Source organism: Myotis brandtii, unplaced genomic scaffold, assembly GCF_000412655.1.
Source record: "Myotis brandtii unplaced genomic scaffold, ASM41265v1 scaffold483, whole genome shotgun sequence".
Classification (NCBI taxonomy): domain Eukaryota; kingdom Metazoa; phylum Chordata; class Mammalia; order Chiroptera; family Vespertilionidae; genus Myotis; species Myotis brandtii.
This window is the reverse complement of record NW_005368456.1, coordinates 1,561,844-1,585,035: the sequence shown is the minus strand read 5'-3', so window position 1 is coordinate 1,585,035 and position 23,192 is coordinate 1,561,844. Positions and strand designations below refer to the sequence as shown.

The window sequence follows — 23,192 nt, the reverse complement described above, 5'->3', positions numbered from 1 at the left end:
GGGGGATGTCCAATTGCCAGTTTAGGCCTGATCCTGCAGGGCCTAAATCGCAGTCAGACATTGCTCTCACAATCCGGGACCGCTGGCTCCTAACCGCTGGCCTACCTGCCTGCCTGATCGCCCCTAACGACTCTGCCTGCCTGCCTGATTGCCCCTAACCACTCTGCCTGCCTGCCTGATGCCCCTAACTGCTCAGCTGCCTGCCTCATCGCTCCTAACCACCTCTGCCTGCCTGCCTGATCTCTCCAACCACTTTCCTTCCTGCCTGATTGCCCCAACCACTCACTTGCCTGATCACCCCTAACCACTCTGCATGCTGGCCTGATTGCCTCTAACTGCTTGCCTACCTGCTTGATGGTTCCTAACCGCCTCTGCCTCGGCCCTTGCTGCCGCTGCTTCATCCAGAAGGACGTCTGGAATGACGTCTGGAATGTCGTTTGGCTGTCCAGTCTAATTAGCATATTACACTTTTATTATTATAGATTGCTATTGCATCCTAAGTGGTCTCCCTGCCTCCACTTTATACTATTCAGCAATCTTCCTCCAAGGTTGATTTACTAATACACAGATGTGACCATGCTGCTCCACTGTGCCTGCAGGGTAAAGCATCTGCTCCCGGGTTGGCTGATGATCCCTTTTTGATCTAGTGCTGATCTGCCTGTCCACCTTCATCTCAGTGCCAGCCATACTTTGGCATGCCATGCCCACCCATAACTCAGCCTTCTTCCACATGCCGTAATCATTCCCACCTAATTGTCTTATTTCTCCTCCATCATCCAGTTTAAAACTTCTGATGCTATGGAGTATCTTTCACTCAATTGAGCACGTATCACACTGCACTGCTTTAGGGGAACAGCCCCTGAAGTTCGATGTATTGGGGTTCAAATCCCAATTTTTCTGCTTATTGGCCATAAAATCTTGGGTAATTCGTCTCTCTGAGCTCCAGTTTCCTCATATAAAAATGGGATTATCTCTAATTAAAAAACTCACATGAGCATTCAAGGTTATGTATATAAAGGACCTAGTGTAGAGCCTAATATATAATCAGTGATGACTGAATGAGTGAATGGATGAATGAAATGGGGCCACAGTCTTATACAGCCCCAAAAGTCAATGCTGGGAAATTATACCAGCATTTTAGGATTAATAGTTATATCTTTGCTAGTCAGGAAACTTTTTCCCAACCCTCTGTCCCATAAGTACAGATGCATATATGTGTATATGTGCATATGCATGAATTTTTGAATCTATATACATAGCTTTCTCATAATATTTACATAAAAGATAAATAGGTAAGTGCAAATAGGCCTAGAAGGGTATCAGCAGGGTACTAGCAGTGGTTATCACTGACGTGGAATATGAGTGTTTTTAATTTTATTTTTGTGTATACAAAATGTTCAAATTTGTTTAGAAGGACCTGTACTGTTTTTTTCAATAAAAAGAAAACAATAAAATTACTTAAATTTTTTCCAAGGCCCTTATAATAGCAACATGTGAGATGCAACTAAGGAAGCAAATTGTTTTAATCCAATTGCCAGGGTCAATATTTTTTTAAACCAATCTGTTGGAGGAAGGGCCACAGAGGCAGAGAGAAGGGAAGGCATAAGTCCAAGTCTCTAGTGAATTCATAGGAAAGCTGAGTCCAGAAACTCTCACTCACAGGGCCCAGGCAGCCCTACATTCAAGGGAGGAAATATACCCATGTCAGCAGGGCAGGGAGTTCTGCTGCAGTGCTGCTTGGGGAGGGGAGAGTGCTGGTCCTGGGGCAGAAAAACTAGGTTCCAGTTCAGACTTTTACTTCATTTATCTGAACCATCTTGGGAAAGTCATGTTAGGTTTCTGTCTCTTCATTTGGTGATAATAATGACTTCCTACAGGGCTGCTCTCAGAAAAAGGCGGTTGGAAAGTGCTTTGTTAACTGCCCAGCCCTAGGCAAACATTAGTTATGATTACTCCATCATGCTGCTTCCCAAAAAACAAGGGGGTTAGGAGTGACGGTTGGCTCCCAAATCGGACTTCCCTGTAATAGCGACATCCAGATTGTGCAAGGCTCAAAGGTCAACTTTCTCCATGGCTGCTTTTTCCAGACCACATGGAGGAGACTCAGCCTCCTACTGCGGGGCTGTCAAGGGCCGGCTGCTGACAGCCCAGAAGCCTAGGACCATGTGGGGTAGACAACTGTTTAGTGTGGGAGGATGGCCTGCGAAGCTTTCTGTTCTATTCTGTTTGCATCTCAAAACAGTCGAACATATGAAACAAATATCTCCTTGCACATAATGGGCTTGAGCATATGCTTGCTTGCTTTAGGGGCTGCAAATCAGAGGATATAAGTGTTGGCTTTCATTCCCCATCACACTCTCTGACTGTTTTTGGCTTCTTATACACCAGGCACCGGCTGTACAATTCCTGACACCTGCTATCTATATTCTAGCTAATCAAAAAAATTGAGCTACATTTGCTTGAAATGTCAAAAGTAATGTCGAAAACTGGGATTTCAGAGGCTCCAGTGTGGGAACAGGCCATCAGGAAGGATAAAAATGCCTGTGTAGATCAGTGATTATGCAATGAGTAGTAATTTCTATCCTCTCCATTCACTCCCCTCACTTCAACCCGAACTACATCCAGACTGTCTCTGAGTAGAAGAGTTGAAAGGGACTGCATAGATCCCATTGACAACACCCTTAGTTGACGGGTGATGAAAAGGATACCCCAAGAGGTGACATGTCATAGCCAATACCATATGGCAAATTAGCTTCAACAGAAGAAGGGAATAACCGAAGCTCACAGAGGAAGCTGGGTCCATGCCCATATGCCCAGGCATCTGGCCAAAGCAATTAATCCTGTGAAAAATAATTCAAAAACCCATGGCTTTATGTGAAAAATTTTGAAAAAGATACTAATACCAAAGCCCCTCCCCCAAAAGATTCTAGTTTAATTGGTCTGGAGTGAGGGCCAGTCCTCGGCACTTTGAAGCATTACAGATGATGCTAATGTGCAGGAGGACTGGGAGATGCCTGTATAGAATGTTACTTGGTTGAGAGTCTGGTAGAATATGGTAGAAAAAAAATTCAAGTCCTGGAGTTGAAGTCCAAAGACCCAAGTTTAAGTCTGAGCTTTCCAAATCATCCATGTGGCTTTGGGTAAATTGTTAACTGCTTTTATCGTCACTTTTTCATAAATCTTTACCTTATCCAAAATCTGAAAACCAGAAGAGACAGTGCCCATAAAAGGGTTTTGTAAACTCTGAAGTGCCCTTCTATAGGAGGCAAGACTCTTGGAAAACTTCTAGTGGAGCACTTTTCTGTAGTATTTGTGCTATTTAACAACTGAATGCAATTCAGCCAAAATTTATTGAATGCCTAACAGATAAGGAAACAGATATCATGCTAGACACTGGGCATACAAATACAAAAAGATTCCGTATCTTAGGAGACAGTCAATCTTGGAAGAGGAGGTGGGCATTTAAACAAGGAGATGTACAAAGACAAGAAGAGATATAGCCCCAGAGGACAGAGGATGCTTATTCTGGGGATGTTGGCTAGAAAAGAGGAGGTGATGTTTGAGTTGGCTGGAGCAATCGGGTCCCCTAGGTAGAAAATAAGGGGGAAGGATGTTCTGGGTTAAGGAATGGGTAAACGCAAAGACACAGAACTTGTTCATCAGCCCTGTAGTTTGGTATGACTGGGGCATTGGGGGTAGGGTGAGATTCAAACAGTGACAGATCAATCAAATTGTCATTGCATGTAGATGGCATACATTTCATCTCTTTTAGGAGAAAGGAATATGAAGTTAGATGGCAGATCTAAAATTACAATGGATTTAAAAAGAGCAGAATGTTCTTTTAAAAGAATTAACCTTAAAGACCCGATTACCTCTCTGAACCACAGGTAATCTGAGTTCAAAGAGTTAACAGTCTGAAGCCCCTCATTGATCCCAGACCCAGAAAAGTTGCTAGGTGACTTTGCAAAAGAGAAACAAATAGAACCCCCTTTTTCAATGGAGAAGAAAATTAATGGGAAAAGAGGGGTTTAGGGACTTAACATCTGCAGTGTTTTTCTTTCCTTTCTTCTTCTTCCTTTTTTTAAATTCTTAACAGCATTAACACTTATAAGTAGTAAAAACAATTATGGTGGTAAGGTTTTGAGACTTGCAGAGGAAAACTTACAAGGAATGTATGGTAGGAAGGATCAAGTAACTCAAACTATAGCTGAGGAATAGGGAATGTTGAAGAGCATAAAAACAATTAGAATTTAAAGTCCTCGGTTCAGAACCAAAGTCTCCTTTTAAAAAAATAAAATTGTGCTATCCTGTAAGAGCCATTTGGTGCTATTGGTATTCTGATTCATACCACCAGCTGCCTCTGATTTCAGTCAGAAATTCAGAAATTTATAGAAAACTGTAAAACGGGGACAGGTTTTTAGTTTTCTAAATTGAGATTTTAACTGGCCAACTTCTGAGGGTTTAAGAAACCACAGAGCTGAGCTGTGGGAAGCTGGTTTCTTTTCCGGTCAGAACAAATAAACACACAAACACATATCTAACTCACAAAGTGTTGGGAGAGGTAAACCAATGTTCTTTGCAGAGGAGGAAAACAAAAAACTGAGCCTGTGGGCAGCAGGAGGAAAGTCTCATTCGCCAGCAGGCAGCACCCTACACTGGCAGAAGCGGAATCTGAGCCTCAACAGCCCTGGGCAGGATTTGCACAAAGTCTCCCGTTTCAAGTTGCATGTCTCCGGAGTCCCAGGAAGGCGCCCAGCTCAGTCTCCCTCTCAGAGCCCCAAGGATTGATAAGAAACCCTTTGTACCACCCATAGGACACAAAGGTGAGTCAGCCCAGAGACAAGGTCAGACCCCGCGGGGCTATTTGACACCCGGTCCCTGAAGGGACACCCTTGCCCATTTCTACCCTGGCACTCACCTCATTTTCTTGCCTTGGGTTTTCCTGGCTGCCTGGCCTTGGTCCTCCCCGGCCTGAGTTGTCTGTGAGCTCGTCCCCGATGTGGTGTCAGCGATGCCTTATCTTTGTTCTGAGGTCCCTGTGTGTCTCTGGAATTGGCTGGCATTCTCCATTCAGGTCACGCCTTCCCCTGCCTGCAACAGATCCCCTCTCCCCCTCTCTCCCTCTGCCTTTCTCTCTCTCTCTCTCTCTCTCTCTCTCTCTCTCTCTCTCTCTCTCCTCCCTCTTACACACACTCAGAGGAACCTGACAGAACAGAATCTGTCTTCCTGAAGAGATCTGCTCCTCCAGTTCCCTCCTTTATCCTGCTTGGCTGGCTCCAGTCCCTGAGAGAAAATAACTGAGTGGCTCAAATAGGTATTTGTGTCACCGTGTGTGTGTGTGTGTGTGTGTGTGTGTGTGTGTGTGTGTGTGTGTGACTGTGTGACTGTGTGTGAGTGTAGAGGGTGGAGGGGGGCAAAGTCTAATTTCTCTTCACTCTCCCTTGCCAGATGGCTATAGTTTTCTGCTCTTTTTCAGGACATTGGCAAAAGGACACCAACTAAACAGAAATAACCAACCAAGAAGGCAATTCTAACACTGACACTGGGAAAGAAAACAGATCCCTGGTCCCCAGGTCTGTGGGCAAACAGCACAGGTTTTCCTGTGAGCACAGCCGCTGGCCGGGAATGTTTGGGAGCAGAGGCCCTGCAATTGGCTCGGTGTCCCCACTGAAACACAGAACTTGTGCTGTTTACCAACTCAGAGGGTGCGGAGGTCTAACACAATCAGAGAAGATGCTCCACAGTCAGAAAGTCCTGCACCCCGGTGTAGGAAGAGCCACGCCTGTATATGTGTCCATATGCAGATTTGTGGAGAAATCAGCACCAGATCTAAGCTGCGCTGAATAATAAGTGAAGTAACTCCCTTCACAACAATGACAACCAAATGGGCATAAAAAAGAGATTTTTACTGAGAACCTTTTCTGTGTTAGGCAGAGTGACACACAGATGTCATCTTAGTTACTCCCACCAACTTGTGAGGGTCATACCATTATACTCATTTTACATTTTAGTTTTTGGGAAAACTGAGGCTCAGAGAGGCTGCATGACTTGCCAAGATTGCCCAGCCCTTAGTTACTTCTTACTGCTACTACCACTAATAGTGATGTGTCACACCCTGTCTAATAATGTGTTAATTCCCTCCAATCATCTTTGTACCTCAGCTAGGTAGGTAGTAATAGTGTCGCCATTTTACAGGTGTTGACACTGCCCAGAGAGGGTAAGCAACTTACCCAAGGTCACACAGCTAGAAAGCAATGAGGAAAGAAATCTGAGCTCTAACTTATTATATTGTACTGCTTCTCAGTAATGTATTATAAATGCATGTGACAATTCAAGCACACACAACATTCAAAGAGAAACTCAATTTGAAGCATTTTAAAAACAGTGCTAGACTCAGAACTTATATCTAAGCCAGCTGTGCACTTTAGGTCCAATACTTAACATCTTCAATTCTGTTTTCTTACCTAGAAAATGGGGTTGCAATGAAACTTAAGTGGGATTATACTTAAGGAGGGCTTTTTTAGCTAGCCAGTGGTGTACCTGAGAAAGGGCTACCACCGTTTCTAACCAGGGGGGCACATTCATGCACTCCCAACTTTGCTTTGACACAGTTTAGGGAACGATGGCTTGAATCTCACTGAAATTCTCCTTGCTCCATTTTCTCTGTAGTTTCTCTATTTTAACACTTTCAAATGCCAGCCTTGCCAAGTCCGGCCTCATTAAGAGGCTGTGGTCAATAATGTGGGTGCAAGTACATGGGATGAGAGAATAGGTTTATCTTCAGGCACTGTTTCAACAAAATGTTGCTTTGTGTTTCAGGCATAATAGAAACAACCCCTTAAAAGTCCCATTAAGAAGACTCACAGGCTCCTTGGACATCAAATAACTCTCACAAAACAACATTTAAATGATTTAAGTGTAAATGAAGCAGAAACACATGGACTACATTTCTCTTGGAATACACAAGGGTTTTAAAACTGAAGGAGAAAGAATTTGGCGCAAGGCACACTGCGCTGTGCAGAGGGCCCTGCCCATTAAAGACATTCCCTCCATTCACGCTGCAGCTGAGCAGGCCCTCTCCTAATTTAGGGAACATACAGGGAAATGCAGTCATTTTCATTTGTCCTGGGCGCGAAGGGGAGAGCTTGGGAGGGAAAGCCATCAGCTTCTCCTCGTAAAGTGTCATAGAGCAATTGAGCCTCTTGGAATGGTTTCCTGGCCATGATTTTTCAAGGCTGCCAGCGTTCAATGGGAGGCATCTGAAATAAGTTCTAAGCCAAAGTTCTGCCAATATGCAGCAGATCTGATGTGTGCCTCCCTGGGAGTGAGCCAAGGCTCTGATGGAGTCTGTGTGAAAGCAAGAATGTTGTGGCTCAGGAGTGATCTGGGTGGGCTACAGGGAAGCTTCCCATTGGGTTGGACTACATTGGTGATACTGTATTGTCTTGTGTTTTCGATAAAACCCCCTGTGGTGTCATGAATAGATGGGGGAGTGGGAGCAATGGAAGGGAAGTGGTCTGGAAGTAGGCTCAATACAGGTAGGCTAACTTGTATGTGACCTTGGGTGGGTCACCTAGGTTGTTGACTATGGGAGGGAGGCATCAGTTTGCTCCACTGTGAAATCAGGGAGTTGGACTCTTCTGAGATCATGAACACATACACATGTGGGCTGGAGGACTATTGTAGCTAAGAATATCTAAGAAACTGATAAATAGCCCCAAAGATCACAGCTTAGAATTAAAATTTGGGTTATTCAGCACATTGACTTATAGTAGGTCAGGTGGATTACTAATGGCCTATAAAGCTAGTCAAAGAGTCCAAAGTGGTCCTCTAATCTTGACACTGGTTTTATCTGTTGCCATACTAGCATCCCATTAATTAGGATTCAAACATAAGTATTCAGAACAATAATTTTTAAGAAGCTTCAACTAGCTTTTTTTTTTAAAGTTTCACTAAAAAGTTTAAAATATGCATACAAGGAACTAATAGTGTGTTATATAGGATCATAAAATTATATAATGGCAGATGTGGGCTCAATACCCCCAGGTTATAGTCAGGGTAAAGGAGCAAAAAACTACTACAAAGAGGGTAAGTGCCACAGCATTCCTACCACTAGAAAGGACTTAGTTTACATGTTCTACTGAAGTATTTATTATATGCAACTCCTAAGATGGAACCTTCTGGAATTCCATGAATGTGTTAGAAAATGTAAGGAATTTGGGCAATGGGTTTTTGTTGGCAAAGTCTGAAATCCAAGCTTCCTAAGAATATCAAAGAAACTGATAAATAGCTCCAAAGATCACAGCTTAGAATTAAAATTTGGGTTATTCAACACAATGACTTATAGTATGCTGAAAGCCATCACTTCAGAGCCTACCAGACTATCAGAATCATCTGGGGACTTAAAAAAATGCCAATACATTATTATAAGTAATATTCCTATCTTTTTACAGATGATGACATAGGTTCAGAGAGACTAAGTGTGTCAGCAAGAGGACAACCAATATTTACAGACAAGGCCTCCTGACCCCAAATTCAGGACACTTTCCTCTCATCTGAGAACTCCTGACCCTGCCTGTGGACTTTGAACATCCATGAGCCTTGTTGTCATGTACCGGGAAGAATTCAGGGAAGGAAAAAATAGTTTCTACTAAATAAATAAACTGTTAAGCTCTTTTATAGGCTGAATTGTGTCCTCCAAAATGCATGTGTTGAAGCAAGCCCTAACAGCCGTGGGCAAACTACGCCCCGCGGGCCGGATCCGGCCATTAAGCATGGAGATTTGTTATAGCAGCAATCGGAAACAAATGCCCTCCCCCCTGCTTTCCGTTTCTTCAGCACGTTTGTCACCGCCTGATAGTCATGCCTTTACTTAGGAATTGTTGTCTCTTTCCCCGTAAGAGGGCAGGGTTTTTGTTTTGTCATTTGGTATTTCATCCCCAGTTAGAGTTGCCAGATTTATTAAATTAAAATACAGAACACCCAGTTAAATTTGAATTTCAGATAACCAGCAAACGCTTTTTTGTTTTTTGTATCACATTGTCTCAAATGCTGCAATTATTCATCATTTGTCTGAAATTCAAGCATTCTGAGTGTCTTGTATTTTGTCTGGAAACTCTATCCCCGGTGCCTAAAAAAGTGCTTGGGTTCACTCTAGGACAGCCGTGGGCAAACTACGGCCCGCGGGCTGGATACGGCCCGTTTGAAATGGATAAAACTAAAAAAAAAAAAAAAAAACCCGTACCCTTTTATGTAATGATGTTTACTTTGAATTTATATTAGTTCACACAAACACTCCATCCATGCTTTTGTTCCGGCCCTCCGGTCCAGTTTAAGAACCCATTGTGGACCTCGAGTCAAAAAGTTTGCCCACCCCTAGTATCTCAGAGCATGACTATTTAGAAATAGGGTCTTTAAAGAGGTGATTAAGTTGAAACGGGGTGTCAGGGTGGGACCTAGTCTAATGTAATTGGTGTCCTTATTAGAAGACATTAGGACACAGACAGAAAAGAAAAAAAAAACATGTGAGGAGACAGCAAGCAGGTGGCCATCTGTGAGCCAAGGAGAGATGGCTCAAAAGAACACCTTAATCTTGAACTTCTTTAAAACACCTGCCAACACCTTGATCTTGAACTTCTAGTCTCCAAAACTGTGAGAAAATAAAAATAAACTTCTGCTGTTTGAGCTGCCCAATCTGCAGTATTTTATTATGGAAGCTTTAGCAAACTAATACAGGTTCTCTTACAGAAGATTCCCCCAAAGCATGAAAGACATACTACCAGTGGTGTCAAGCTGGTTGCAGGTGCCAAATACTTAGAGTTAATAAACACTGGGTCAGTAAAAATTTCGTTTGGTAGGTAAAAAGAGAAACCTTGACTAATGCTGAAATATAGAGAATTTAATTTCTTTTTATAGCAAGAAGTGAGAAGGTAGGTAGTTCTGGGGCAGCTACTCAACATTGTTTTCTTTCTTTTTGCTCTGCCAGCTGTAGGAATTGGGCTTTTATTGTCATCCTTGTTACCTCATGGTTACAAAATGGCTGCAGTGACTCCAGATGTCGTGTCACTATCTAAGCAGAAAAGAAGAAGGAAGAGGGAGAGGTAGCATTGGGGGACTTCTCTTAATGTCTCACAGGCCAGAGCTGGGTCCTACAGCCACCACTAACTTCAAGGGTTTTACAGCTTACGTAGGAAGCAGGCATTAAAGAAGACAGGGGTTAGAAGTGGGGATTGTATGAGTTGACTCTCAATGTCTGTCACCATCATATGCCAAAAAGAGTCCTGCCTTTTAAATTTCTCCTTCACTCCTAATATTATAAAAAAGCAAGTCTCAAAGTGGTATCATTATACCATGAATCCCATTTTCCCTTTAACAAGGAAAGGCAGGTTTCAGGTTCAGAGTCTTGAGGACGCAATGGTATTCTGCTAGAATTTAACAATTTTTTATTCGTTATCTTTATTTTTATATTTATGGCAGTACCATGTTTTCAAATATATGGATTTTAGTTAAAAAATAAATCCAGAGTTGATTGAAATAAAAGTTTTTTAAAAATAATAATTAGGTGGCATTTATGCATATGAAAAAAATTGTAAAGGTAAATGGCTACATGTTGGGAGCATGGGTGAGGGTGAAGTCATGGTGGAAGAAGACTGGTCTGTGAGTCAAGATGCCAGGAATGGAGACCACGTTTTGCCCAAACCCAATGTGAAGCCTTGAGCTTTCTGTCTGTCCTCCTGGGTTTGGAGTTTCTAATTTGCAATGGAAATGTTGGACTAGGTGTTTTGATTTATCTTTGAAAGCACATTCCTACTCAAACACTTCATGGCATCTCTGTTTCAGTGTGTGGAACAATATCTGTCACACTACTATTGAGATGAGATTAAAGTTTAGAAGATCTCAAAGTAGTTTTAAAAAGCGGGTGACCATGGGAGCATGCTGAAAGAGGTTAATGGGGGAGGCAGGGACGTGGGGGAGAATGGAGGACCTATGAAATACTTTCAACAATAAAGATTTTTTTTAAAGAGGGTGATCTCTAAGATAAAAGAAAAAGGTATACCCAAGAAGAATGCTTCTCTGTTATGACTCATTTTATCCCCAAAATAGCCAGTAAAGGCCATATATTATCATCTCTATTTTACCTACTTGATTAATAATACTTCGATGAGGTAATTTAGTCCCAGAGGTGATATATGCATTGCCCAGGGTTGCACAGAAATTAGATGGTGGGGCTGAGACCATGAACTCAGATTTCCATACTCACCTTCTCTTTTAGATAAAGTTGTAGGCCACTCTATTTGAGACTAAATACATATCTATCAACAAGTGAATCTAAAAATCAAGTCAATAAAAAAATCTGATGAACAGAATAAACTGGTGAATATAATAGAAGCAGGGGCATAGAAAGGGAGTGGACTGACAATTCTCAGGGGGAAGGGGGTGTGAAGGGTGCGGGAAGAGATTGGACAAAAATCTTACACCTATGGATGAGGACAGTGGTGGGGGGTAAGGGCATGGGGTGGGGTGGGAACCAGGTGGAAGGGAGCTATGGGGGGGAAAAAGAGGAACATCTGTAATAATCTGAACAATAAAGATTTATTTTTAAAAAAGAGACTAAGTACTTTAAAAAGAGACTTACTTTTTAAGACACTTGCCTGGCCAACACAGTTCAGCTCCCTACCACAGAGTATTGTCAGATAAAGAGGTATGCTAAGGTGTTTTGACCTCTGCTGGGGAGCAAATTCTTCATGCATTCTCAGTTGCCATTAGGCTTGTGGGTTATAGAACCTCCTTTGGTCTCTATAAGAGGAGATACCTCTCTCCTTTTCCCATCTCTTAGTCTAAATTGATTACTATCCTCTTCCTCACTCTTCTCCAAGCCAGAATCTAAGTTTACTAGTGGGCAGTGAAATTGAGTCAACCACACATCATCTTCTGCTTTCTGCCTTATTTCACTCAGTGAGAAACAACTTGGAAGCAGCTTCTTTAAGGCAATTCTGGCTCTCTCTTTGACCTTCTTTCTCATTCACCTAGACAAAGGGTGGGAGGAGAGGAGATTAAGATTTAAACTAGCAGGAGGTGGGGGTGTTACACTTAAATTTCTGACCAAAGGCAGCCTTGTCATTTAACCAAGCTCTACTGAAGAGCTTGATTCTGAGAACCTGGTACTAGCCTAGCTGGTAACACAGGGTATCTGGTTTCCTGTTTGGTTGTTTCTCCTCATGGTAGTCGTGGGGGAAGGTGATGTATAAGAGGGAATCTTGGGGTCCTTGAGAACCTAAGACATACACCATTTGTTATGGGCTGAATTGTACCCCCCTACCCCCATTCATATTTTGAAGTCCTAAACCCTAGTATCTCAGAATATGACTATATTTGGATATAGGGTCTTTAAAAGGGGACTCTTATAGTGGGCCCTAATACAATATGACTGGTGTACTCATAAGAGGAAGAGATTAGTACATAGACAACACAGAGGAATGACCATGTGAGTACATCTCAAGAAAGCAGCCATCTGTGAGCCCAGGCGAGAGGTCTCAAGAGAAACCAAACCTGTCAACACCTTGATCTTAGACTTTTAGCCTCCAGAACTGTGAGAAAATAAATTCTTGCAATTTAAATGACCTAGTCCAGTGGTCGGCAAACTCATTAGTCAACAGAGCCAAATATCAACAGTACAACGATTGAAATTTCTTTTGAGAGCCAAATTTTTTAAACTTAAACTATATAGGTAGGTACATTGTTATTAACTTAATTAGGGTACTACTAAGACTTAGGAAGAGCCGCATGTGGCTCGCAAGCCGCAGTTTGCCAACCACGGACCTAGTCTATAGTATTTTGTTATGGAGGCCCTAGGAAATTAATACACCATACACACCTCTGTTGGATCTGCTCACCTAAATCCATTTTATATCAATTATAACTACCCATTCCTATTTGGTCTCCTCTCTCCCAGAGGTTACTCAGATGCAAAGGCCACATAGATCAAGTAGATCTTAGTCAACCATGGACAGGGTTGACTAAGCCATAAGAAGCAAATGGAGAACTGGGGTAAGACAGTGTGGATGATAGGACTCAGATCATAAAGAAGTCAGGTTCTCACTTTCCTAACTCCCTATGGCTGTTTCATGACCACTACTTTTCCATCCTCCTTCCAAATTCCCCTACTCTTCTATCACTCTGGCATACATTACTCATCTCTGTTAATGACCTTCCAACCTCTTGGTCCTATCTTTCATTCTCTTCATTAAAAGTTTAGGGCACAGGGCACCATTGCTTACTTTTCCTTTCCAATTCCTCCTGACACCTTGAGTAATGTCATTCCTTGACCTCCTCATCTTCAATGATGACTTCTTCCATTTCACCTTAGCCATATACTATACCCATAGCCACATCCATCTGGGAAATTTTAAGGTCATAGTACACCATCCTCTGACCATCTAGGTTTTCTGCTCCTTCAATAAACCTACATCTAGACTTCAACCTTACCAAGACATCCAGTCATTTGACATCACTCCATTTTCTTCCAGTTGATCAGATCCTCTTGGCTTTACATATTTTCTGAATCCCACAACCAATCACCAGCATTCCTTAGTAGATTTTTCTTTCTCTACCTGTTTCTCATCTCTCTTCAGAGGAATGGTTCTTTATCTTTCTAGTAAATCATTGAGAATCTAATGAAAGCTAGATTTTCTTGGTCTGGAATACTTCCAATAAAGTTTCATAGTTTACTCCCTTACCTCCTTCAGTTCTTTCTAAATATGTCACCTTTTCAGTGAGGTCCTACCTGACCACTCTGTTCTACTAATTCTATTCCCACCCACAGCTGCTATAGTCATATCCTGTTTTATTTTTCTTTATCACACTCATTACCACCTAAAATACTATTTATTTTAATTATTTACTCAGTTGTTGCTTCCTTTACAAACCTCAGAATAACTCAGTCTCCAAGTTGACAAGGATTTTTGTATTTTTTTGCTTAGTTTGTATTCCTTGTACCAAGAATAGTGTGTTTCACTTGCATATAGTAAGACCTTAATAAACATTTGTGAAATGGGCTTTCTTCCAAGAAAAATGTAAATATGCACATATTCTTAAAACTTGGCATATAATTTCAGTGGCTTGATGGCCTTCCTGAGGCCAGAATGCTTAGAAACTCAGCTTTAACCATTTTGAGTATTTCTCATATACTCTACCAGTATAGTTTTAAATACTGTTATGTACTGATCACTTACAAATCTATTTCTTTAACCTAAAATCTCCCCATAGTTCCTCACCCAAAAATCAAATGTCTATTCCCACCTCCATCTGAAGGTTATAATAAACAGAGGTCATTATCTTTTCATTCCCAAGTTGCTCATTTTCCTGTACCAACTCTATGAATCCCCATCAAGTCAGAAACTAAAGCCAGATATTTGACTGCCATCTTGATTAATGTTTTCTCTTTCTTCTCATATGCCATCAATCAGTGTCCTATTGTTTACATATAAGTATCAATCAAATCCATTGTCATGCATATCTTCCATTCCCCTTGCCCTTGCATTAGTGGAGGACTTCACTAGTTCTCACTGGATTATTTCAACAACCTCTTAGTTAGTTTCAATACCTTTAGTCCCACTCTAATAAAAATACAAGTCTGATTAGTTCTTTCTCTTTGGCAAACTTTCCAAAGTGCCCATTTGCTTACAGAATAAAATAGAAATGTCTCAGAATAGCATTTGAACCCTAACTCATGTTGATATGAGACTGAAGTAGCCTGCAATGCTGAGCCAACATTTGGAGAACAGCTGTCCTGAAGAGTTGCATGGTGCCATGGCCAACTTTGTGTTAATTAAAAAAACAAACAAACAAAAAAAAACACCCACAAAACTATTGTGTGAAGCCACTGAGCTTTTGGTATTGTTTGTTACTGCAGATAACCTAGCCTATCCTGACCGACACGCTACTGTGATATGAGACTGCTCTTTTACCTCTATATTCTCCCCCACAACTGGCACACTTTGACATACTCACACTTTAATGTGTAGAGCTGGTACCAAACTTGTTGTGTATTCCAGATTCCATCATGCTCCCTCATACCTGCATGCACTTACATACTTGGTCCTCTTGATCTTTAATGGTATCCTCTTCCTCATCTGTCAGTAGAACTTCCTTTTATTTATTTTTTATTTTATTTTATTTATTTATTTTTTAAATTATTAGTTTACTAACAATGCATTTTTCTATAATGAATTCTGATGCAATTATAAAAGGGAAGTTGTTTTTCCCATGGTTTTTTTTATTTAAATCTTTATTGTTCAGATTATTACAGTTGTTCCTCTCCCCCCCCACCCCCCATAACAGTCCAATCAATGCCTCTCCATCTCTGGATCAGTCCTTGTTCATCAGTTTATGATGTTCATTATATTCCACAAATGAGTGAGATCATGTGGTATTTATCCTTCTCTGACTGGCTTATTTCACTTAGCATAATGCTCTCTAGTTCCATCCATGGTGTGGCAAATGGTAAGAGTTCCTTTTTCTTCTTCCTCTTCTTAAAGAATACCTTTCAGCATTTCATATAATGCTGGTTTGGTGGTGATGAACTCCTTTAGCTTTTTCTTATCTGTGAAGCTCTTTATCTGACCTTCAATTCTGAATGATAGCTTTGCTGGATAAAGTAATCTTGGTTGTAGGTTCTTGCTATTCATCACTTTGAATATTTCTTGCCACTCTCTTCTGGCCTGCATGGTTTCTGTTGAGAAATCAGCTGACAGTCGTATGGGTACTCCCTTATAGGTAACTGACTTTTTTTCTCTTGCTGCTTTTAAGATTCTCTCTTTGTCTTTTGCTCTTGGCATTTTAATTATGATGTGTCTTGGTGTGGTCCTCTTTGGATTCCTTTTGTTTGGGGTTCTCTGCGCTTCCTGGACTTGGAAGTCTATTTCTTTCACCAGGTAGGGGAAGTTTTCTGTCATTATTTCTTCAAATAGGTTTTCAATATCTTGCCCTCTCTCTTCTTCTGGTACCCCTATAATTCTGATGTTGGTACGCTTGAAGTTGTCCCAGAGGCTCCTTACACTATCTTCGTATTTTTGGATTCTTTTTTCATTTTGCTTTTCCGGTTGGGTGTTTTTTGCTTCTTCGTATTTCAAATCTTTGACTTGATTCTTGCGATCCTCTGGTCTGCTGTTGGGAGTCTGTATAATATTCTTTATTTCAGTCCGTGTATGCTTAATTTCTAGTTGGTCCTTTATCACAACATCGAGGGTCTCACTAGATTTCTTAAGGATCTCAATACATTTATCGGCGGTTTCCATAAAATTCTTGAAAAATCTTAGAACCGTGGTTTTGAACTCTATATCCAGTCGTTTGCTGTCCTCCATTTCTGTCATTTGTGACCTGTTTCTTTGTCTTCGCATTTTGTCTGCTTCCCTGTGTTGGTAGAGTGGTTTTGTGTGCTAGGTGTCCTACAGGGCCCAGTGGCTCAGCCTCCCCAGTTACCTGAGGTGGACACTCTTGGTGCACCCCCTTGTGGGCTTTGTGCACAGTCTTGTTGTAGTTATGCCTTGATTGTTTTAGGTGTCACTGGGAGGAATTGACCTCCAGGCCAATTGGCAGTGAGAATCAGCTGTGTCTGCAGTGGGAGAACTTCTGTGCTGGAGACACCCTTCTGGGGCAAGACTTGCTTCAGTGGGGCTTTGGTGCTCACTGAGTCTGCCCCCTGAGTGTGTCCCTTATGGATCTGAGGAGTTGTAATCTGGATGGTCCCACTCTGACCACTGGGTACACTGGCTCTTGGATCTCTAAGGAGGTGCTAATTTAGCCTCTGCCTGAGGCTACCCAGCAGGAGCTATGGAGAGATCTGCAGATTCCTCTTCTTTGTTTGGGGTTTGGAGGTGCCCAGATGAGGCCCAGCTGTGAAGCAATGCAAGCTGCTGTGGGGCCTTGGGCCTTCTTTTGGATGTTCTGGGTCTCTCTGACCTAGCTGCAGTTTGTGTAATAATTTTAGATTGCAAAGGGCCAAGTCATTCATATGCAAAAGCCTCCATGCACAGCTTGGGTGAGGTAGGTCTCAGGGAATCAACAGGGCAGAGCAAACAGCTATGGCTGATCTTCAGCCCTGCCCTAAGAGGCCCTGGGTCTCAGTGTCCCGGTAATCGCAGCAAGCACCTCTGAGAGAAAGCCGCCCTCTAGACAGTCCAGTTTCTCCCCGTATGTCCCCAGAGACTCGCCCAGAATTGGAGTTCAGAGCAGTCAGGAGCTTGTGTCTGCCTCCCGATTGAAAAAGACAACCGCGTCCTCAGTTGCCAGCCCTTTCCACATGCGCCTCCGTACCTCTGCACTTTACTTCCGCACCTCCTTTGAGTCTCAGTGTGCTTTTCTCTTTCCTTCTAGTTGTAGAATTTCCACTCAGCCAGCCTTCCTGTGGTTTTGGATGATGTCCGTTTTGTCTTTTAGTTTCATTTTTGAAGTGGTTGTGCAAGGCAGCAATTTCAGGTGTTTACCTATGCCGCCATCTTGGTTTCTAGAACTTCCTTTTATTTATCCTTTGAAATCTTCCCTGGTCACCCAACATAGAAATAAATACTACCTCGTTTCTTACACATACTTTAAATTATTGCTCTATAAAAAAAGAGCAAATATTTGACTACTTGTGTTATTTTTTCACTACAATACTTCAATACTTCCAGGACCTGAACAATATTTTTGTACTTTGGAATCAATAAATGCTTTTGACCCAGACATTTAAATAATTTTTTAAAAGTCGTGTCATCATCAAGATAGATAAATACACAGCTGAATTGATAATTACAAGTTGTGATGAGTACTGGGTAGGAAGAGGACAAAATCCTATGAGAGAGACTAATAGAAGGGCCTAATTTATACAAAGTGGTCAGCAAAATCGTGGTGGTTTGGTATTTAAGTTGACTAGAGTGAATACAAGTAAGTTAGGGAAGAGTTGATGTTTTCAAATGATGGGCTATTTTATCTGGATTTCAACACATGTGGAAATTCCCCATTTCTATATCCAATTCATAGAAATAACAAAAAAGATATACAAATGAGATTAATAAAAGAATAGCTGCATTCAGAATCAGGAAAAGGAATTATCTGTGGGTGAGAAAATGGTAATGTCTGTAAAAGGACAGTAGATAACCCATCCTGGCCATGTAGGAAGCCTTCAGGGTCCCACTGGGAAGCTGGAAGCTGACAAGGCTGTAGTATAAGGTTTCTTGGGAAGGAGGAGGAACCACCCACAGAAAGGTTTTCAAACTAGAATTAACAAATATATATTTTAAAGCCTATATATGGAGAAGGGATAATAAGCTCAATAAAAAAAGAATATCATGGAAAAAATAGAGTTAGTAGAACCATAGGAACAGGAATTTAAAGTAAGCTATCTCAGAAAGCTAAAGGAGGAATATCATCTCTATAACAAGAAGAGGAGGAAGATTGAAAACAAGAACAGGTTAAAATGCAAAAAGGAGCAATTAAACAATTAGTGAAATTAAAACAACAAATTTTCACTTATAAATTATAATGTATTAAACATGTTTATGTTAAATGTAATTATTGACATTAAAATGCAAACATAAGCATGAATAATTAAATGGCCCCTATGAGGAATTAATTAATTGTTTGGAAAATTAAGGTGAGGAATTTCCTCTGATAAAGAGATCAGAAGTATTAAAAAATAAAAGAAGTATAGATTCAGAAGGTACCTCATATATCTAATAACATTTTAATTAAAAACTAAATAAAAAGAAGGGAAAGGAAGTGATATTTGAAAAAAAATTTTGATCTCAGTTTTTTCATAATTGAGAAAAGAGATGAATTCTCAGACTAAAAGGATATACCAAGCCCCAAGTGGGAAGCATACATAAAATTATACCTAGATTCCTTGTAGTGAAATTTCAGCATATTAAGGGTAAAATTAAAATCTAAAAAATTGCTAAAGGGAAAGAATAAAAATTAGGTTAACATTTAGATTTCTCAGCAGCCCCTGGAAAGAAGAGGGGAATGGAATAGAGAATATCTCATGTGCAAAAGGAAAATACCTTTAAACCCATCATTCTGCATGCAAATGATTGTGTAAGTGAAGCTAAAATAAAGACATATTCATACTCTAAAGCTTATTCAGAAGGAGTTACTGGAGGATGTTAGAGATGGTTAGTGTTGGTGGAATTGTGAAGGAATGGGCACACTCATGCAATGCATGTGGGAGTATAAAGTGGCATGAACACTTGAATGGCAAACTGGGGGTATTAGTAAATTAAAAATGCACACATCTGACAAACCAGGAAACTTACTTCAAAATATCTGTCTTAAACATCTGTGCAAGCATGTTCACTGTAGTATTTTTTGTCAAGGGGAAAAATGGGCCTCAGTAAAATAATGGTTAAATATGACATCTTCATACTATGAGATATGGAGAACTAGGTAGAAGGAATGAGAAAGATCTATAAGCATCAACATGGATTTACCTCCAAGACTTATTGTTGAGTAAAATGAGCAGGTTGAAGAATGATATTTACCTTAGGATATCATCTATTTAATGAAAAAACAGTAGATTTACCCAACAGTACATATTTAGTACATATCATAAATATTTTGTATATATTTTCCATATGTCATAGAAGAAAGAGTGGGAGGAGATACATCAAACATAAACAGTTACCTGCCTGGAGGGTGTCATTGAGAGAAGCTTTATTTGTAGCTATAATAAGGTAAAGTCTTTAGTGCCTGCCCTTGTAGGCCATGGTCAGGGGTGTTTAATCTTAGGAGCAGCACAATCCAATTTACAATTATAAAAGATCTCTCTGGGTGTTGTGAGGAGAATGGATTTGGAGGAGGGGAGGCAGGGAGGCCAGTTGGGAGGCTGTTGCAGTATTTAGGAGCAGGGTCCCTTCATCCATCAGGCATAGTGGATACAGTGAAATCCAGCCTGGATCATATTTGCCTCTATACCAATGCAGCACTAAAATATAATTTTACTTTATTTTTTTTATGGATGAAGGGATCCATAAAGGCAAAAGTGCCTAGAGCTCATGAAAGTCATAGAACAGCCCTGATTGGGAGGGAGAAGCTCGGATGGATTGGAGTGGTGGCAGTGGGTATGGAGCCAAGTGGACAGAGGCAAAATAGAACTTGTAAGAAGAAAAGCCTGAACCTGGGCATAAATTCAGAGTGAGGAATGAGGGAGAGGGAGGAAGTAAAGATACTTTCCAGAATTCTGACTTAAGATGGTGTTGACATCACTTACTGAGAAGGGGAACAGGGTTGGAAGGTAAGCAGCAGTTATGCTAAGTGAAATAAGCAAGTCAGAGAAAGACAAGTATCACATGATCTCACTCATATGTGAAATCTAAAGGACAAAATAAAACTGATGAACGGAGTGGATTCAGAGACATGGAAGCATGGAACAGAGTGCAGAATCTCAGCGGGAAGGCGGAGGATGGTGGGTGGATGGGAGCTAAACAACCAAAGACCTTGTATGAATATAAGCATAACCCATGGACACAGACGATAGTGTGATAAAGGTCTGGAGGGAGGTAAGGGGAAAAAAAGGGGTACATCTGTATTACTTTCAATAATGAGGATAAATTAAGAAAAAATAATGTAAGGAGCCTGCATGCCAGGCTAGATGTGGAAAATTTATCACTGATCCAGAACCTTGAAAGGATTGAGGACCATTGAATTTTTAGGCAATGGGGAGACAGAAATGATTTTTAAGTGGAGATTAACATGATCAGATAGTGTTTTTAAAGTTTCATGTGTGATAGTAGTGTGGGCGATGGAACTGAGTTGGTGGGAAGCTGGAGAATAACCAGGGAGCTAGCAATACCTAAGTCCCAGCCCTCCTGATTCTCATGCCACACTCAGGCACAGGAAAAATGTAATGAAACTGAAGCCATTTGGAAAAGAGCACAGAAGATCTCCTGCCTAGACCCAGCCCAGAGCTGGTCTTGGCTGAAGCTTGGGGCATGTGGAGCACATGGGCCTCGTGGCTGGCAACGTTCTCGGGCCAAACCACAGGGAAAATTTAAACACTTCAGTTGTCACAACACAGCAAACCTGAATGACAATGACTTTTTTTAAAAGCAGACTTTTAAAAATAAAAATACTTCAAAAAGGAGACATATGTACTACTATTTGTAATACTTTAAACAAGAAAATAAAAAAAATCCACCCCCCCCAAAAAAAATAAAAATAAAAATACTTCACATACACACAAAACTCTCAGGAAAGCTGGCTACCCCTCAGACAAATTTATTTATTTAAAATTTTATTTTTCAGTTACAGTTTACATTGAGTATTATTTTGTATTAATTTTAGGTGTACAGCATAGTGGTTAGACATTTATATAACTTATATAACATATGAAGTTATCCCTTGATTAAGTCTAGTACCCATCTGACACCATCGTTATTACAATACTATTGACTATATTTCTTATGCTGTACTTAATCCCTTTCCTTTTTCACCCAGTCCCCCAGCCCCCCTCTCATCTGGCAACCATCAGTTTGTTCTCTGTATCTAGGAGTCTGTTTCTGTTTTGTTGGTTCATTTATTTTGCTTTTGAGATTCCACATATAAGTGAAATCATATGGTATTTGTCTTTCTCTGTCTGACTTATTTCACTTAGCATATTATCCTCTAGGTCCAACCACATTGTCACAAAAAATGGTAAGATTTCATTCTTTTTTATGGCTGAGTAATATTCCATTGTGTGTACCACTTCTTTTTTATCCATTCATCTTTTGATGGAAACTTGGGTTGCTTCCATATCTTGGCTACTATAAATAATACTCCAATGAACATAGGGGTGCATATATTTTTTTTCTAATTAGTGTTTTGGATATTTCCGATAAATACCCAAAAGGGGAATTGCTGGATCATAAGGTAGTTCTATTTTTAATATTTTGAGAACTTCCATACTGTTTTTCATAGTGGCTGTACCAGGAAATTATTCTTATTCATCATTTAAGAAATACTTTCTTTCACTTGTTCATACACCTACTATCTCAGTAGCTCATGTTATCTTACTTTTCAGACTTGATTTTTTGAGGCCTAATTGACATCAAATAAACTATACAAGTTTAAAGTGTACCATCTGATAACATTTGAAAATATCTACACACCTATGAAACCATCACTACAATAAAAATAATGAGCATATCCATCACCCATCAAAGTTTCCTGTGCCTCTCTATAATCGCTTCTCACTCCACCTTGCCCTGATTCCCTAGAGAAGAACTGATCTGTTTTCTGTCAGTATATGCGTTTGCATTTTCTGGAATTTTATGCAAATAGAATCATACAATATGCGCTCATTTTTGTCTGGCTTCTTTCACTCAGCTACAGTTTACATTGAGTATTACTTTGTATTAATTTTAGGTGTACAGTGAGGTTCACTCACATTGTTGTATGTATCATTAGTTCATATGCCATAATTCATTTATTCATTTATCTGTTAGTAAGCATATGAGTTGTTTCCAAGTTACAGCTATTGCAAACAGAGCTTCTGTGGACATTCATGTACATGTCTTTGTTTGGACCTATGCTTTTATTATTCTTGGGTCCATCTCTAGGAGTGGAATGGCTGGATCATATGGAAGGTATATGTCTAATGTTTTAAGACACTCTCAGAGACACTCCCCAGAGACATGCTTATAGAAAATGCAATTTACCAAAGTGGTTGTGTCATTTTACATTCATCCAGAGTGAACGAAAGTTGTGCCATATCCTTGGCAATACTTAATCAGGTCAGTTCTAAAAAATTTTTTAGCCATGCTCATATGTATGTAGAAGTATCTTTTTTTTGGGGGGGGGCGGAGGGTAGAGTGTCAATTCAAATCTTTTGTCTATTTTTAAAATTGTGTTATTTGTTTTCTAATTGAGTTCTCTATGTCTACTGAATCCATTATATACACAAGCTATCAACAGATGTATGATTTGCAAACATTCTACCCTAGTCTGTGTTTTGTCTTTTTATCTTAGTATTTTTGCAGAGAAAACATTTTTTAGTTTGATGAAGTACAATTTATCAATTTTTATTCTATAGATCATGTCTTGGTGATGTATCAAGAAAATCTTCACCTAACCCAAGTGTCTGCCATACTAAAATACCAACTACTGAGAAAAAAAATCGTTCTGGACTCTTCCTAGGACAACAGGAAACTCCTTAGAGGCTGTGAATCCATAGGACTCCC

General features: G+C 40.4%; 1 protein-coding gene and 1 long non-coding RNA gene across 4 annotated transcripts in view; one reads left to right on the top strand and one right to left on the bottom strand.

Moving 5' to 3' along the window:
* The window catches only part of MASP1 (mannan-binding lectin serine peptidase 1 (C4/C2 activating component of Ra-reactive factor)), a 63,789-nt gene extending 58,437 nt beyond the window's left edge, over positions 1-5,352 (bottom strand). The window contains exon 1 of one of the 3 annotated variants that reach the window (XM_005876273.2): positions 4,919-5,352. In XM_005876273.2, coding sequence (XP_005876335.1) covers positions 4,919-4,923 — 5 coding nt within the window. In that variant the 5' untranslated portion in view covers positions 4,924-5,352. The remainder of the gene's footprint in view (positions 1-4,918) is intronic. The other 2 variants (XM_005876272.2, XM_005876274.2) reach the window with 2 other exon arrangements.
* LOC102243778 lies at positions 4,561-8,761 on the top strand. Its single transcript, XR_001364077.1, has 3 exons — positions 4,561-4,823; positions 5,477-5,573; positions 8,454-8,761. It is a non-coding gene; the product is annotated as an uncharacterized LOC102243778 (long non-coding RNA).
* The last annotated feature ends 14,431 nt before the right edge of the window (positions 8,762-23,192 follow it).